At 42.3% G+C, this 17,194-nt stretch overlaps 2 protein-coding genes across 2 annotated transcripts; both read left to right on the plus strand.

The window, feature by feature from the left end:
• The first annotated feature begins 1,265 nt into the window (after window positions 1-1,265).
• On the plus strand, window positions 1,266-4,379 carry fpgt (fucose-1-phosphate guanylyltransferase). Its single transcript, XM_083970560.1, has 4 exons — window positions 1,266-1,407; window positions 1,549-1,716; window positions 1,870-1,962; window positions 2,853-4,379. The coding sequence occupies exons 1-4, from the start codon at window positions 1,314-1,316 to the stop codon at window positions 4,247-4,249; spliced, it is 1,752 nt and encodes a 583-aa protein (XP_083826686.1). The 5' UTR covers window positions 1,266-1,313; the 3' UTR covers window positions 4,250-4,379.
• A 901-nt stretch (window positions 4,380-5,280) lies between these two features.
• tnni3k (TNNI3 interacting kinase) lies at window positions 5,281-16,878 on the plus strand (the record flags this gene model as incomplete). The annotated part of the gene is made up of 25 exons (XM_083970557.1): window positions 5,281-5,320; window positions 5,529-5,637; window positions 5,803-5,888; window positions 6,189-6,286; window positions 6,492-6,602; window positions 6,686-6,784; window positions 6,879-7,017; window positions 7,202-7,346; window positions 7,452-7,556; window positions 7,692-7,786; window positions 7,885-8,034; window positions 8,118-8,201; window positions 8,296-8,352; window positions 9,211-9,303; window positions 9,380-9,437; window positions 9,529-9,723; window positions 10,579-10,683; window positions 10,777-10,829; window positions 11,759-11,811; window positions 12,260-12,392; window positions 12,933-13,042; window positions 14,245-14,304; window positions 14,397-14,566; window positions 16,290-16,369; window positions 16,665-16,878. 25 exons carry the CDS (start codon window positions 5,281-5,283, stop codon window positions 16,742-16,744), a joined length of 2,508 nt encoding a protein of 835 aa, XP_083826683.1. The 3' UTR covers window positions 16,745-16,878.
• Window positions 16,879-17,194: the final 316 nt, after the last annotated feature.

A 17,194-nucleotide genomic window follows, 5' to 3' on the forward strand; every position in this document is an offset into this window, starting at 1 on the left:
TGTGCTATTCTCGCCTCAGTCAGTGAGGCAAGCTGCCACCTGAGGGCTGTCTTCAGTGCCCACTCTCGAGCCATTCTCCTCTTCCTCCACCTCCTCCTCATCCCTCCGCCTGGCGCCTGCAACCTGTTGGCTGTCGTGCTGTGAGGCAGGATTGTTGATGGAGCTTTGGCTGTACGGGCGTCAATATTACTGGATGTACAATGTGGTTGGAAGTGGCAGAAAGCTTCTCCCTGACTGCACCAGAATAGCAACATAACTAAATCAAAGCAGTAATGTCCTGAGATACCTCAAGAAGATAAAGAGAGACAGAAATACATGCAAAATTGAGATTGATACATGTCTCATTTTAGAAGCAGTGTTAATGAAGGCATGTATTAGTCACACTGAGAGGTGTTTTTTGGAAACCATTCACTCCTTAGATGTATCCTTATAGTGTTGTCATGGAGATCTGTGGAGAACTGTAGCATCTGCTTTTCCCAAAACAGCATCAGAAATGTGGGTTTTGTGAAATACAGTTTGGACCTGAGGCTAATTGTACATTCCACAGATGAACACATATGTTTTAGATTCAACATTCATTTGACTATTTACAGGATAAAAATGCAATAAAAATATTTATTCCAAAAAATGTATTTGAATTTCTATATCCTGACACCATTTAGAGTGGTTTGACCTATACACTCAGGAGGATAATAATTACAGAAATATTTAATGCATCACTAAATGAAAAAAGAACAAAAACAACATATGAATGAAATATGTGAACATTTTACATAAAATTTGTTATGTATTTTATTAGGTCAAGAGTTTTTATATTTATTTAACAGAAAAAACAGCAACACCGAAAACTGTTGGCTATGTATTTATATCAAATGTCTTTTTCAAAGAATACTTACAATGACAAATGCCGATTATGACAAAATAATATAACAGTAAACAAATAAAAACTGAGTCCATCAGGAAAATAGTTTCCCCTTGCGCAGGATGGAAGGAAGTTCTTTGTTTGATTCATCACAATTATTATTATTATTATTATTATTATTATTATTATTATTATTATTATTATTATTATTATTTTATTTTATTTTATTTTATTTTATTTTATTTTATTTTATTTTATTTTATTTTATTTTATTTTATCAAACCTTAACACAGGTTGGTTGAAGCAGTCACCACGTGCTGCGCTTACGCCCCGCCCACGTTGTGAACACAGCTAGTCACCTGACTGAACCCGGATATGGGAGAGAGGGCTCACTATGCTCACTACACAGTTGTAGTTTTGCCACTTGTTTGATGTTTTACTGGACATTTCAATGGACACTGTCGGTGACAGTATGAGCCAGGAGAGTGTCCGGAAGCTGCAACTCGCCACGAGAGAAAAGCTGAGAAAGTTTAACGCTCTGCGGGGTGAGTTTTATATTTGGCTTTTGGTTTCAGTTTCCATGTTGAGCTACAAATCAATGTGGCTACATTTAATTCACCGCTGTCCCTGAACTGTCTCTGCTGTTCTTTTTTCTTTTTCTCCCTTCCTTGTCTCGGTTTGTGAAGGTCGGGAGGTGCAGGGCGGTGAGTTTTGGGACGTGGTGGTTGTGACCGCTGTGGACGGGAGCCAGAGAGAAGCCTATGAGCTGCAGATCAGAGAGAAGGTGGACAGAAGAGAGCTGCCCCTCGGGATCCACTACAAGGTTTTCTCAGATCCTCCTGGATCTAAAATAGGTGAGCGAGTGAGTGAGGCATCGCTCTCCAGTTTCATCCCAGTCCTCTGGAGGTGGCAGAGAAGAAGCAGCTAAGCAAACAACAGAAATACTGCATTCTCATAATGATGTTAAATGTTGTAGCTACTTATTTATTTAAACTATTGTCTTTAAGGGAATGGGGGCTCCACCTTGTACGCGCTGCAGAAGCTGGATGATATCTATGGGAAGTCTCTGAGAAAAATGAGAGTCATCCTGATCCATGCAGGTCTGACATTTCTCACAGATATTTTATTATGTTCCCCTTTTTTTTCCAAAGGATACAGAGAAAAGCTCCATCACTTCTGTAACATTTCTAAAAAAAAAAAAGGCAAATGGACAAATTATTATTGCAAGCTTATATAGCCTACTGTACAAGCACTAGTAATGTAAAAACGATATGATGATAGATGATGATTGTTCCTTAATTGTGAGTTGGACTGAAATTCTTTTTGCGTCCCTTGGTTGCTCATTTAACAACAAAATAATGAACATAACATTTAGGACATATAATCAAAAATAACAAAGGCCAATTTACAAAGACAAATACAACATATAACATATACCACCTCCTACTGACACACCACATTGTACAAAAGTACACAGACACTGCTCTCCATGACATACAACATTAAACACAGGTTCGAGTACAAATCACACATTCTCTTTCATACACGTCAGACGCCACACATTACAGGTGGTGCAGATTCATGACCTTGGATTCATATTGCACTTAATTTTAGCTTAGTTGGTTCAGCAGCAGTAAGATGATCTACAAAAGAATGTTTTGAATTTTTATTTATTCATAAAAATACATAATAATGCCAGAAAGTAGTGCAGAGACATTTTTAATGTTTGTTTGTTTTTTAGTGTTTTTATACGAGCCTGTCAAAGACGAATTTCTGTCACTCATGACAGACAATAAAGTTTATCTATCTATCTATCTATCTATCTATCTATCTATCTATCTATCTATCTATCTATCTATCTATCTATCTATCTATCTATCTATCTATCTCTTCTAGGTGAGAAAAGTTAGGTGAAAAGTGACTTCAGTTAGTTGGCAAACATTTTTTTCCTGACTCCATGTGACTTTTCCCTCTTTAACTTTCCCTCCAGGGGGCTTCAGTCAACGTTTGCCCAGTGCCAGTGCTCTGGGAAAGATCTTCACCGCCATGCCACTGGGTGAGCCTCTCTACCAGATGCTGGAGCTCAAACTGGCCATGTATGTGGATTTCCCACCTCACATGAAGCCTGGCGTGCTGGTGACCTGTGCAGATGACATAGAGCTCTACAGCACTGCAGAGGACGAGTACATTACATTTAATAAACCTGGCTTCACAGCCTTGGCCCACCCCTCCCCGCTGTCCACTGGAACCACCCACGGGGTGTTTGTGTTGGATTCGTGTGAAACATCCTCCGGTTTAGAAATGGAGAACAGATCCTGCCTGCGCTTCCTGCACAAACCGAGCATCGAAAAAATGCACGGCTGCGGCGCTGTGTGCAAGAGACGGACGAGCGGTTGTATTTCTGAGTTTGTTTACACAGACAGCACCTATTATGTTGACTTTGACACTATGAGGACTCTTCTTAATCTGCTGAACGAGTTGGGACACCTGCAGTGTGAAATAGACGCATACGGAGACTTTCTTCAAGCACTGGGCCCCAAAGCTACAGTAGAGTACACCAGCAACACTGCTAACGTCACCAAGGAGGAGAGAGGTCTGGTTGAAATCCGCCAAAAGATCTTCCACCATCTACAAGGAACCAATCTGAATGTTATCCTCCTCAATAACTCAAAGTTTTATCACATTGGCACCACGTCAGAATACGTCTTTCACCTCACTGAGGACGTGGCGTTGAGGAGCGAGCTGGGCCTCCTGTCGTCCGCCTTCAGCGTTCACACGAATGAAAACTCTGGCTGCTGTGTTATGTACAGCGTCCTCGAGCCCAGCTGCGCCGTGGGAGCTGGATCGGTGGTGGAGTACTGCAGGCTGGGAGCAGGGGTCTCCGTAGGCGAGGGCTCCGTCGTCAGCAGCTGCTGGGTCGCCCCGGGCCTCTCGGTGCCCGACGCCGTCTTCATGCACTCGCTGTGCGTGAAGAAGCACCAGGGCAGAGCCGGGTTTGTAACCGTCGCCTTTGGGATCGATGACGACCTGAAGCGCAGCGTGGAAGCCCCCGCTCACACGGAGAGGCTGAAGCTTTTCGATCGCAGCCTGGCGGAGTGTCTGTCCCACTGGGGGGCGGAGAACGAAACGCTGAGGTTCTCCGGTGACGCTCCCAGCTGCAGCCTGTGGAACGCCTGTCTGTTTCCTGTTTGCTCCGATCAGCGAAGCTCGTTTTCGACATCCCTGGAGATGCTGCGGGCCGTCCTGAGTGGCTCCACAATCATCCTGCCCAAGGACACGAAGCTGATGTCCATGCAGGAGAGTTTACAGAGTAAGAACCTGGAGGAGATGCTGAAGTTCAGGATGGGACTATACAAAGACATCACACAGAGGAGACTGGACAGTTAGAGCTGCTTCATTTAACTGTGTTTTTAATTTTATGTTGCCATATAATACAAAATATTTTCTGTGCTTTCATTGTTAAAGTTTGCTTATGAGGATCTAATGATTTTTGGACTGTGATGAGTATCAGTTTAATTTAAAAATAATTAACATCTGATTTATTGTGGCTTAACATGGTTTGAAATTTCATAAAACTGATCCATGTTTAAAAAAAAAAAGTGTGTGTTTGGGATACATTTTTATCTTTTGCTTTGTGCTGCATTCACATTTAATTCTTTTAACCTTCAGATAAGAAGATGAGTAACTTCAGTACGTCAGCAAATGTCAAAAAACCAGTTTGAGTCATAGTTGGTATTTGGAGCACCTGCTGCTCTACATAGACATTTCTATTGTCCTAGACCAGAGGGAGGAGGAGGAGGGGGACCGTTTCATCTCGTCATTCCTGGTGGGCATTTATTGTCGTTAAGTGCAGTTGTCATTAATTTGTTTTACTCCTGCTCATGCTGCTATAACAGGTCAACATGTCTGCTGTGAACGAGACATGGGAAGTTTGTGAACCACTGAATGTGTCGATAGTGAAATATGAAGCGCTTCACTTTTAATCCAGACTGCCCACATCATACAGAAATAGCTTTGGGACAGTGTAGGATACTAATCACTTGCTTTGCTTTGTTCTTATACTGTATGGGTATGTGTGTATATACACACACACACACACACACACACACACACACACACACACACACACACACACACACACACACACACACACACACACACACACACACACACACACACACACACACACACACACACACACACACACAGTCACACTGATACATGCTCACTCGTGTTTGGAGGGAGATCAGTTGTCGTAGTTGTTGGCCATTCCACTCAAAGGTGTTTATTTTTAGCCCTCGGACACGATCCCCCTTTATCTGGACCTGTGCGATTGTGGCACAGTGAGCGATTGTGTTACTGCTTTACTCTAGCTCACCAAACTATAGAGCACATATTACAAGAGAAGAAGCCTTTCAATGGGAAATTACAAATCAAGACCATCGCAGACGTGTACAGGTAATGGCACAGTGTCTTTGTTATAGTGTGGAGTGTTTTATTTTAATGAGGGTTGTCAACAAACTTTGGGCCCATTGTGGGTGTCACTTATTTAATATGTGTGTGTATGTGAATTATATACAAGTGTGTGTGTGTATATATATGTATTGATTCTGCTTATAAGCAGTACTGATGATATTCATTTGTAACTGTGTTTGATGTTGTGAAGACGAGTGGAAGAAGAAGGTGGGTGAGTCGTACTCTGTGATCATCGAGAAGTTGGAAGATGATCTCAAACTCAAAGACAGCGAGGTTGCAGACCTCCATCTGGCTTTCGGGTGACAACATTTCTTTGTGTTTTTAAAACTGTTGCTCAGTCTTTGTTTTTAATTTAAAAAGTGGTACTTGTTTGTTCCTGCACTCTCCTGGGTTTTCTTTAATGTTCTGTGTCTGAGTGGCTTCAGTCGTCACAATCGGGTGATGTTGCTTTTCCTGTTGCTCAGCTCCGATGAGGCTTTTCAGAAGGTGAACTTGAGCTACCGAACAGAGAAGGGGCTGTCGCTGCTGCATCTCTGCTGCGTGTGTGGAGGTATGCATGACTACTAGGGTCTATAAATAAGGCCTCGACAAAATGTGACAGTGCGAAGGAGGATTACTATGGACTGACAGGCATTATTGTCTGAAGATGACCCTGCTGGTGTTTACCACACAAAAGTAAACAGTATGTACCATATGTAAAGATTGAATAATAGAAGTTAAAGTGAAATACATTTAAAAGTTGCATCAGCAGTTTACTTAACAGTCCAGACAACCCTGAACTTGTTTGCTCATTCACAGTCAACCAGATCTGCTGCTGAATGGAAGCATTTTTTCTCTTGATTGTCACCAGGGAACAAGTCCCACATCCGCACCCTGATGCACAAAGGCCTGCGCCCCTCCAGGCTGTCCAGGAACGGCTTCACCGCGCTCCACCTGGCTGCTTACCAGGTGATTTCAGATGTCAAAATTCTATGTATAGAAGTCTAATCAGTCTTTCTCTCACTCGTCTCATTTGTTATCTTATAAAGGGTTTTTTCTGTGTTTTACCACATGGTGGAGTGCAAGTACTGTCAAAGCCGGTATGCTTACAGCTGCATGTCTGAGTTATTTAACAATGGTTACCTGTCCACCCTGTTCTGTTTCCACGCTGCAGGACAATGCTGAGCTGGTGACCGCCCTTCTTCATGGAGGGTCGGATGTCCAGCAGGTGGGCTACGGTGCCCTCACCGCCCTGCATGTGGCTACACTGGCTGGGCACCAGGAGGTGAGAGCTGAACCCTGGATGTCTTCTTCCACTAAATAGAGAGACATTTCAATGCTTTTGTGTGCTGATCATCTCCCCACCAGGCTGCAGATATTCTCCTACAACATGGAGCATATGTGAATGTCCAGGACGCTGTCTTCTTCACCCCTCTGCATATTGCTTGCTACAATGGCAACGAGCAGGTAAACAAGTCCAGTTAACCACATCTGCATTCTGAAGTGATAGAAATAGAATTCCCAATTTCTCCTTGTGAATATACACTGTACATTTCCCCAGCTGGCAAAGTTGCTGCTGAAGTTTGGTGCAGATGTGAACGCGAGTGGTGAGGTGGGTGACCAGCCGCTGCACCTGGCTGCAGCCAAGGGTTTCCTCAGCATCGTCAAACTGCTGATGGGGGAAGGCAACAAAGCTAATGGTGAATACTTTCCCACATTTATTGCAGTCAGTGGTCTGAATTAAATATAACAGCTTAATACAGACTCCAGCATGTAAAACTGCCTCTGGTACATCCACTTGCTAAAGCCGCCACAGTCTTCCTCTTCAGACTTCTGCATTTGGAGATAACTAACCTTCTCTCTCTTTGCTGTTCCTGTTTCCAGTCAATGCTCAGGACAACGAAGATCACGTTCCTCTCCACTTCTGCGCTCGCTTTGGCCATCATGAGATCGTGCATTTCCTTCTGCAGGGCAACTTTGACGTTCAGCCTCACTCCGTCAACATCTACGGGGACACACCTTTACACTTGTAAATAGTTGTCAGTGTGTGTGTGTGTGTGTGTGTGACCTCTGTGGGTTTTTAATAGATGATATAGAGCGGACGTGACATGTGTTTAATGTGGTGTCTCATCAGGGCCTGCTACAATGGCAAATTTGCAGCGGTGAAGGAGATTGTACAACTCTCTGGTACAGAAAGTTTGTCAAAGGAGAACATATTCAGTGAGACAGCACTTCACAGGTATTGTGTATCTTTCTGTCTTTATTTATAGTCTGAATAGATAGAGACAGTATAGAGACAGACACTCACGGTGTCACCATAAAACACATGACTCCTGTTGTGAAGGTGTTGATGAACACATATCCTGTCTAACAGTGCATGCACCTATGGTAAAGACCTGGACATGGTGAAGTTCTTGTTGAGTCACAACGCTGCGAGCATCAACCACCAGGGCAGAGATGGACACACAGGTGACTCATCACATCCTGTGTTTACGTGTGCAGCTAATTTAAGTGCAGCAGAACCGGTTGTTTCATTATTATTGTGTGTATCACATGACAACGTTCAGCTCTGCATAGCGCCTGTTTCCACGGCCATATCCGTCTGGTGCAGCTCTTGCTGGACAGCGGGGCAGACATGAACCTGGTGGCCTGCGACCCCAGCAGGTCCAGTGGGGACAAGGACGAGCAGACCTGCCTGATGTGGGCTTATGAAAAAGGTTTGTTGGGGCGATGATGAGCTCAGCTGTCAGGGAACATCAAATAAAAACTATTATTACCATTTTATCTTTGTGTCCTCCAGGTCACGATGCCATTGTCACCTTACTGAAACACTACAAACGCCCAGATGACTCCCCCTGCAATGAGTACTCCCAGCCAGGAGGGGGTGAGTCACCCCTCTAAAAAGTAATGATCTGCAATAAAATCCACACAGACCCTCCTTAATTTGCCGGAACATGCTCTCTCTCTCTCTCTTCCAGATGGCTCCTATGTTTCTGTCCCGTCTCCTTTGGGAAAGATCAAAAGCATGACTAAAGGTAGTGAGACGGAGCGAAGTGCAGCAGGTTTTACCCACTCCTCACATCACTGTCAGCTGATATGAAAACACACACTACCTGTTGCCAAGACAAAGGGTCCCAGCTGCAGATGATAACACTGTTCTGATATCCATAGTAGTGAAGTCAGAGCTGGTCTCTCCCTCGTGTGAGAAACAGTTGATCTGAATTTGATGGAAGCCCATAAAAATCAAGGGTTTAGCATAAGGTTTCCAACTGCACTCACTCCAAAGTGAAGCATCAGTGGGCGAGGACAGGAATACCACAGAAATCATCTCTTTGCTACACTCAAGTGTAGCAGATGTCGTATCTGGCCTCTGCGTTGTGTTTCTCACGGCCTGCCCTAGGTGGGGTTCGAACCCTGGTCTCCTGCATGGCAGGTGACGATGCTGACTGTTTTGCAATTGGCAGTCTGGTTAGCACATCCTTTATGGATGAGTGAGTGCACATCCGTTACCCCCGCTGAACTCACTCCACCCAGGGCATCCAGGTCACGGCACCACTGTAGCCGATGTCATATCTGGCCCTCTGTGTTGTGTTTCTTACGTTCTGCCCCAGATGGGGTTCGAACCCTGGTCTCCTGCACGGCATCTGTTACACAAGCACACCTCCCAAGACAAAACTTTGTTGGTTCTTACACACCAGTAAACATTTCCTACTAAATGTTTTCACATCAAAGTACACTAATAGGCTCAGTTGTGAAATCAGAACATGTAGAAAACACTTTATAAACATACAACATCCTCACACACTGAATTAAAAGGAACAACAAGATGGTTTTTCTTATTGATACACATCAGTTTTTTTTTTGCTGAAATAAACTCTGCTCTGTCTTTCCAGAGAAAGCTGAGGTTCTCCTGCTCAGGGCCAGCCTCCCATCTCATTTCCACCTTCAGCTGTCTGAGCTGGAGTTTAATGAGATTATTGGATCAGGTAACTCTGTTCATAACTTCTCTGTTTTCAGCGGATCTGAAAATGTTATTAATAATCATGTCTGTTTCACGCTCAGGCTCCTTTGGGCAAGTCTACCGAGGCAAATGCCGAAACAAAATCGTCGCCATCAAACGGTACTTGTCCGTTTAAAACACAAGTATAGATGCCTTGTTGTTTCCATCCCTTTCCTGTTTTAACACATTCAGTCTCCGCTCTCCTCTGTAGCTATCGAGCCAACACATACTGCTCTAAGTCGGACGTGGACATGTTCTGCAGAGAGGTCTCCATCCTCTGTCGCCTCAATCACCCCTGTATTATCCATTTTGTCGGGGCTTGTCTGGATGACCCCAGCCAGTTTGCCATCGTCACCCAGTACGTCTCTGGGGGCTCGCTCTTCTCCCTGCTGCACGAGCAGAAGAGGTGAGGAAATGACTCCCTGGAGCTCACAGTTTGTTATAATGTGTAAAGATAAATGTGTGTCAGTGCCCAAAATGGAAAACTTCCCCATTATGTAACCTTCTTCTCTTCATATCACTTAGCTTTATGCATTAGAAATACTAATAACAATGTAACTCACAACATAATAATAACATAACTTGACACTTTTATGTCAATGTTATACAGTATGTATGTATTATATGTCTAACTAATTGTTGTGTTGTGTCTGAAACAGGTCTCTCTAGGAAATGAGACCCTGTGTCTCAATGAGATTACCTGTTTAAATAAAAGTTAAATAAAAAATAGAATAAATAACAGTTTTACACACATAAAACCACAGAAAGACCAACAATATTTAGGAGTTAACTTGTATAAAATGAAGGAAGGTTGATACCAAAGTTTTGTAATGAATCAGTGCTGAAAGTAGTTGGTGTCAAATATTGATTTTATATTTGAATTTAGTGGTAAGAGACTAGTAAATCAAGCAATTTAGTGAACATTGATCAATGATGGAAACAGTGGGTAGTTTCAGCTCTGTAATAAAGTAAAGCACCAGAGTTTATTGATGTTGCACTTAGTTGCTCACACACTTTGACAGTGACTAAATCCTGAAGTTGAGATCTTACAAGAGGTCAAACTACCCTGACGCCCCCCCACCCCCACCCCCCTCGGCCGGGATCATCATTGATCCAGATGAAGTGTTCTGCTAACTGTGAGGCCAGGTGCTGTCTTTATAGACTGTCCTATTGATCTGTGTAAAAGTGGTGTGTGTGATTGGCAGGGGCTCATTGATCTGGGACTAAGTGGCTGCTGCTTTAATGATGTGTCAATGGACAGGCTCATCGACCTGCAGTCCAAGCTCATCATCGCCATCGACGTGGCCAAGGGCATGGAGTACCTGCACAACCTCACCCAGCCTATCATCCACAGGGACCTCAACAGGTGGGTGCCACAGTAATAACATGTGTGGTGTATTGTGTATTGGCAGTCTGAAATAACTGTTTTCATTGTAAATAATACATGTGTTCCTTCCAGTCATAATATTCTGCTGTATGAGGACGGACATGCTGTGGTGGCTGATTTTGGGGGTAAGGCCAAGAGACTTATTGGAGTTGTATTAAAACTGTTTTCAGACACTTTTTTATACATTGAATGAATATCAGCATTATGTTCATGTGCCTTTTAAAATAAGAACTATGTCACATTGTAAGATTAATAAACATTGATTAATAAACAAATTAAAAAATTAATTTGTTTATTAATCAGAAGTAAAACTCACCTTTGCTTAATTTAATTGACTCAACTGATTAATATAACTAGTATGGTTGCTAATTCTTGCAAACTCTCAGAAGATAGTTTTGAAATAATTAACATTAAGAGAGTTTAGTTACTTAATGATTATTCTCTGCTTGTGCTACCAGATCAGATTTTCAAATTTACCTCTGTCCTTCATATCCTCACTTTAATGCAGCTTCACCAAAGCTTAGAATAAAGAGGAAAATAAGTAAATAAAGAAATTAAAGAAAAACAGTAATGTTGTGATTTCTTTTTGGTAAAATGCACAGTGATATGACATTAATATAAAACTGGAATCTAGTAGGATTACATAGATGAAAATCATTTATTAATATTCCAATAACTAGTTCTGTTTCCAAATTAATGATAGAAGATACATTTTCCATGCGTTGTTGTTACCAGTTCAAAAAATAGAGTAGCATCACCTAGTTTAATTTTTCATTATTTGGAGCTAATGTTGTGATACACTTTGATCAGTGAAGTAGAATATCTTCCCTCTCTTTACACTCGGGGGAAATATTTAGTATATTTAGCGGCCATGTTTCTGTTGGTTTCCCTTCTGTTAGTTTCCTGTGATGCTGGCACTCAGCAGCGTTTATTTACTGGCACTGCAGAGAAAAGTTCAGCTGAATAACTTCACTGCCAGTGGATGTGCTTTTTTTTACATTTTTTTTTTTACATTTTTGTCATGATCACCGTATGTCCCTCCCTTTGTCCGCAGAATCGAGATTTCTGCAATCTGTGGAGGAGGATAACATGACCAAGCAGCCAGGGGTCAGTGCTGCCTACTTTTTTTCTCCTCATCTTTTTTTGATAAGACATATTTTGGAAAATGTATATGCAATTTTTTGTTGTTGTGGCTCAAACTAGAGCTTCTGTTGGCACCTGTCATCAATTACCCAATTACCCACCAGCTAAAAAAAAAAAAAACTGCCTCCATGCAGATTCTGTCTCAATGTGCTGACTCATCGACACACAAAGTGCTTCGCCTGCAGTTTGGTGTTAAGTGTGTTGCATCTCTTGGGAGCTGCCTGTTGTGAGGAACTACTTGCCCTTGCTGGGACGCAGTGTTTATGTCAGTAATTGGGTCTCATTTTGCCTGAGTGTGTGTATGTGTGCGTGTTTGTGTGCCATGGCCTAATTTATTATGTTGAACTTAAATCTCACTATATTATCCCCTTGTAAACAGTTTGAATGTATAAATATCTGTATGTATGTGCAGAACCTGCGCTGGATGGCTCCAGAGGTGTTCACCCAGTGCACTCGCTACTCGGTGAAGGCAGACATGTTCAGCTACGCCCTCTGTCTGTGGGAGCTGCTCACTGGAGAAATTCCCTTCGCTCACTTGAAACCTGGTAATGGTGACACAAAGGGGGCACAACAGATCAACAGAAAACTGGAGGCTCCGCAAAACACGTTGTTAAAACTCTCCCAAGGAGACCCAGTTCAAGTAAATGCCACAGGTCGGGGATGAGAGGTGCTTTTTAGTCATAAACCAAAAAAAAAAAGGCTCAGTGAATTTAACTTTAACCTGATGGTGACACTGGAGGAAAAGTTCAGGGTTTACCACAATCAGCGCAGCAGGGGGCAGTGAGTGCACCTAAATTCATTGTAATGCATCCAATAGCTGTCAAAGCCACATGGCGGCATGTAAGAGGAACAGTCAGAGTCACCAGAATAAACAGGAAAAGTTCTTCTGTGTCCCAGGACAAAATTTTAATAACAATGAAAATCACAGTTGGTAAGATATCTGACAGACTGACAATAACTAGACGAGAGCTAATATTGCTACAATTATTTCACCCTGTTTTTGATTTTATGGTGACGAAATAGGAAGAAGTCGGACAACATCAGATCATTTGAAAACTAAATGTAAAATGTTTGACCACCCTCAGCCGCTGCAGCAGCAGACATGGCCTACCATCACATCCGGCCTCCTATTGGCTACTCCATCCCCAAACCCATCTCTGCTCTTCTGATGAGAGGCTGGAACGCATGCCCAGAGGTAAACCACCTGAAACCGTGCACCTCTTGAACCTTGATTATCAGCCACAGGCAGCCCACTACTAACTTGTTCTTGATTAATATATATACACATCATACCATTGTTCATAATGCAGTTTACATCCACAGTGCTCTCATGTCTATGCAGCTATTATTATCATTAGCTATGTGGACATACTGAAGCTCTGAGAGGCAAATAATGCTGAGTCAGCTGCTGCACATGCAGCACTAATGAGTGGGACTGCTGTAGTCCCAAGCGATACATTAACACATGCCTGTTCATATTGAGGAGCACACATGACCTGTATGATGACGATGATGATGCCTCCTCAGCGGTGTTGTGTTCACAATTAGCCAGGCCTCATTAAGACACATTATTGCCCAGCCCAACACGCTGGCACACTTCTCCCTCTGTGGTCCATCTCCTTCCTGTTTGCCTATCTGTGGACCTGTCTCCCTTGACGATCACTCTGTCCTCAAGACGTTTTCTTTCTCCTTCTTTTTTTTTTTTGTCGTAAACAAGAGTGTGATTGTACTAGGCCATCACAAGGTTGCGTGTGCACACAATTCTCATGGTGCCTTCCTTGTGCAGTACACCAGCTACCATGGGGTTTGGAAGTAGGACACGCTGCACTGTGTTTACTGGGTTTGTGCAAAAAAAAAAATGCATGGCACACTTTGTCCAAACTTGCAATATACATGATTATATAAACTCTCAACACCAAAACAATGCTGTGAAGTACCTTTTCTACAAAGCAGTAATTACTCGATCACTGTGAAATGCAAAAAGAAAGTGCACTTAGTAAAAATCAGAATGAAGGGCCTTGAAAACATTATTTTGTTTCCGTCCTTACTGTTGTTAATATTTTCCTGTTTCTCTTTTTCTGTCTTGGATCTCATTCATTGAAAACAGAATGCACACAGACTTTGAGCACAGTTCTGTGGACGTCATGTATAATTGAACAGCTCTGTCGTGGCAGTGTTTGTTCTTTTCTAGCGAGGCTAGAGATCTAAGGACGGCAGAGTTCCCCCTTTGCGTCATGTGTGGGCGGACTAAAATCAGCAGAAAGCACAGACCACTGTTAGAGAGGATGCATTTGTGTGTGTGTGTGTCTGTTTGGGGTTGAACCTCCTACATCTGATTGTTCAACCTTGTAACAGGAAATTAAAAATAACAGTAATGGTTTGATGTCTCTGCCTCAGGACAGGCCTGAGTTCTCTGAAGTAGTTTCCAATCTGGAGGAATGCCTGTGCAACGTTGAGGTATATAAAGTCATGTTCTTACATCTTACACTAGTACAAGCTGTAATACTTAAATTCTCCCTGTCATGAATATTTTTTTGCTTCCGTCCCAGCTGATGTCTCCGGCCTCCAGCAACAGCAGCGGCTCCCTGTCGCCCTCCTCCTCCTCAGACTGTCTGTTTGGACGAGGAGGACCCGGCCGAAGCCACGTGGCCGCCCTTCGTTCTCGTTTTGAGCTTGAGTACGCCCTCAACACTCGCGCCTACGCCTCCTGGACACAAAGGTAAGAGAAGTGAAGCATGTCCTCAGCCGGGTGAGGGTTAAGAGGGTAAGAATAATTTACAATGGCGCACAATGGCAACATTCACATGCACCCAGTAAAATAAGCAGCCGTTGGTCGCGACCAGGTCTGGGTGAGGTTTCAGTCAGTTTAGACTGTTTGCATTAATCTGTCAGATTTAAATCTAAACCACTTGAGGAGAGAATCAGACATTCACTGAATCACAATGAACAACGATGCTGAAATCTGTGTGTCTACATATTCCTTAACTTCACTATTACAGTTTAAACACTGTAAATACTACATCAGATAGCCCATTTCCGGTCATACATTAAACCATCCAGCCATTTGCTATAACTTCTTTTCCCTAAATTGTTGTAGGGTGCTGCAGCCATTTGTTTGTAGTCTGATAGTTTGAACACCAGAAGGGAAGCTTTACAAGCTCGTCAGCCTTTCTGAATTAAATTTTGCACAATACTAGTGTGACCTGCCAGACAGTGTTTCCAGTGGAATCAGCAATGAAATTACAGTTTCCAAAGATTTTTGCTTGACATATACACTCAGTCAAGTGGTGTCAGTGCTGTCAGTGGTGTTGTGCCTGGAGAGACTTGAGTGCTTTCCCTAAATAAGTGCAGCATCACTACACTGATTAACAGAGCAAACAGACATAGAGACATCAACAGTAACACCAGTGAGAGGCAAGTTTTAGTTTGTTATTACATCAAAATCATATTTGAAACAAAGGTGTGAATATGACAAATGTAAATTTGATGAGAGTATGTGGTGTATGATAGTTGAAACATTTGTGGCTATTTCTTTTAGGTAAACTACTTCATTCAACAACTTAGATGTTTTGTTTTCAGAGCTTAGATGTTCAAATTTCTTTAAATTATGTATCATATGGTTTATATTTTGTACAGTTACCATATGGATGAGATGTAAAAATGGCTTTAAAAAGTAGCTGTAAAAGGTTTAATCAAGAATTCTGTTGTTATTAACCGACCTGGGTAAATAAAATGTTAATAAATGTAAATTTGGTTTAAGAATCTACCAACAGAAACTCCACAAACATCACGTCGGGGCTTGTAGAGACAACTTGGCGTCAACTATTGTTTTGCCAGCAACATGTAGACTAGTTAAGATACTTACTGCAACAGTGAGGAGACGAGTTGCTCAGATACCGAATAGGAAACAAAAGGCAAGCAAATCCAATAAAACATGCATGGCATTCTGACCGAGGAGGAAGGCCTGTATTAGACGGCCGGCTTTGACCCTCCCAAGTGTGTGTGTGTGTGTGTGTGTGTGTGTGTATGTGTGCCTGGTAACGGTCACTATGAACCTAGTAACCGGAGGTGGGGTTAATGTGATGTGGCGATGGCTTTCCAGTAATCTCCAGGCACTCCGTCAAAGGTTAGATGAGGCCTCTCTGGGTGCTGCCTTCACTTCGAAATAGTGCTCTGCAGACCAACTCCAGTATCATTAATATCTATTGATCATCACTCATTAATAGTTTTATCCTCCATGACTTGGTGTACTGGTTTTGTTTCTGGTGCCCGCATCAAACCCGTCATCAGTTTTGTATAAGTGAGAGCAGCCTGGTATTAGGTTGGACATTTGATACTGGATTTTCTCTGCTTGTATCTAAGCTGTCTCTCATCTTTACCTCTCCATGTAAACAAAGCAGTATATATTTCTGATTTATTAATGAGTTCCTTTTCATTTTCAGCGAGCAGCGGCGAGCATCTGGAGGCCTTTCACTGGAGGAGCTGAGAAGGAACATGCAGTTCTCCCCCATTGATCGAAATGGTCTGTGTGCAGATTACATGTGTTGTACTGCATAGTGATGTAATTGTGTTCAAGTGGAGGTGTAGCAGTTTAACACTAAGGATCGGATCAATTCAGATGATCAATAACATGTTATATTTTGTAGCAAGTTAAGACTTCATATTAGACTTGATTTTTAAGACGTGTTGTCTGTAATTGTAAATAATAATAATGCATACATTATTATTATTTACAATTACTCTATGGCAATAATGACACCAGTCAGTCACTCAAAGGTGATTGAGTGACTGTTGCTGTGGACTTGTCTGTTTTCCAGGGTATGTGTCTGATCCCATGAGCACCATGAGATTCTGCTCCTCCCTCAGCAGCAGCGGCAGCTTCGAGGACGGTAACTAACTCTGCTGAGAACAGCCAGCGCACGTTATTGGGAACATATTCATTCAGACATTTATCACTGTTTTTTGTTCTAACACAAACTGTATAAACTGGTGGTAAGAGTAGACCCGCATACCATAATGTATGCGGGTAGGTTTTACAATGTACTTTTCCCAGTATCTCCAGTCCTGTGTCATATTTTAATATGTATGCTATGTGTAACATTTTCAATCATTTTATTGACTCGAGACTTTAAGTTCTTGTAAATAATTTTGGTTTTGTGTACATGTTTTCCATTAATCTGAAATAAAATGTTTAAAAACTACTGAACATGTGCAATGATCACAACTGTGCATTCTATTTTTAAAGGGAGGAAAAAGCAGAAGGTAACTTCATCCCAGTTCTTGATTTTATTTGCTGAATGGCCAGATCACACGGTGACAGGTATATCAAATGAAAAGAATAAGCCTC

This window comes from Trachurus trachurus, assembly GCF_905171665.1.
Source record: "Trachurus trachurus genome assembly, chromosome: 4".
Classification (NCBI taxonomy): domain Eukaryota; kingdom Metazoa; phylum Chordata; class Actinopteri; order Carangiformes; family Carangidae; genus Trachurus; species Trachurus trachurus.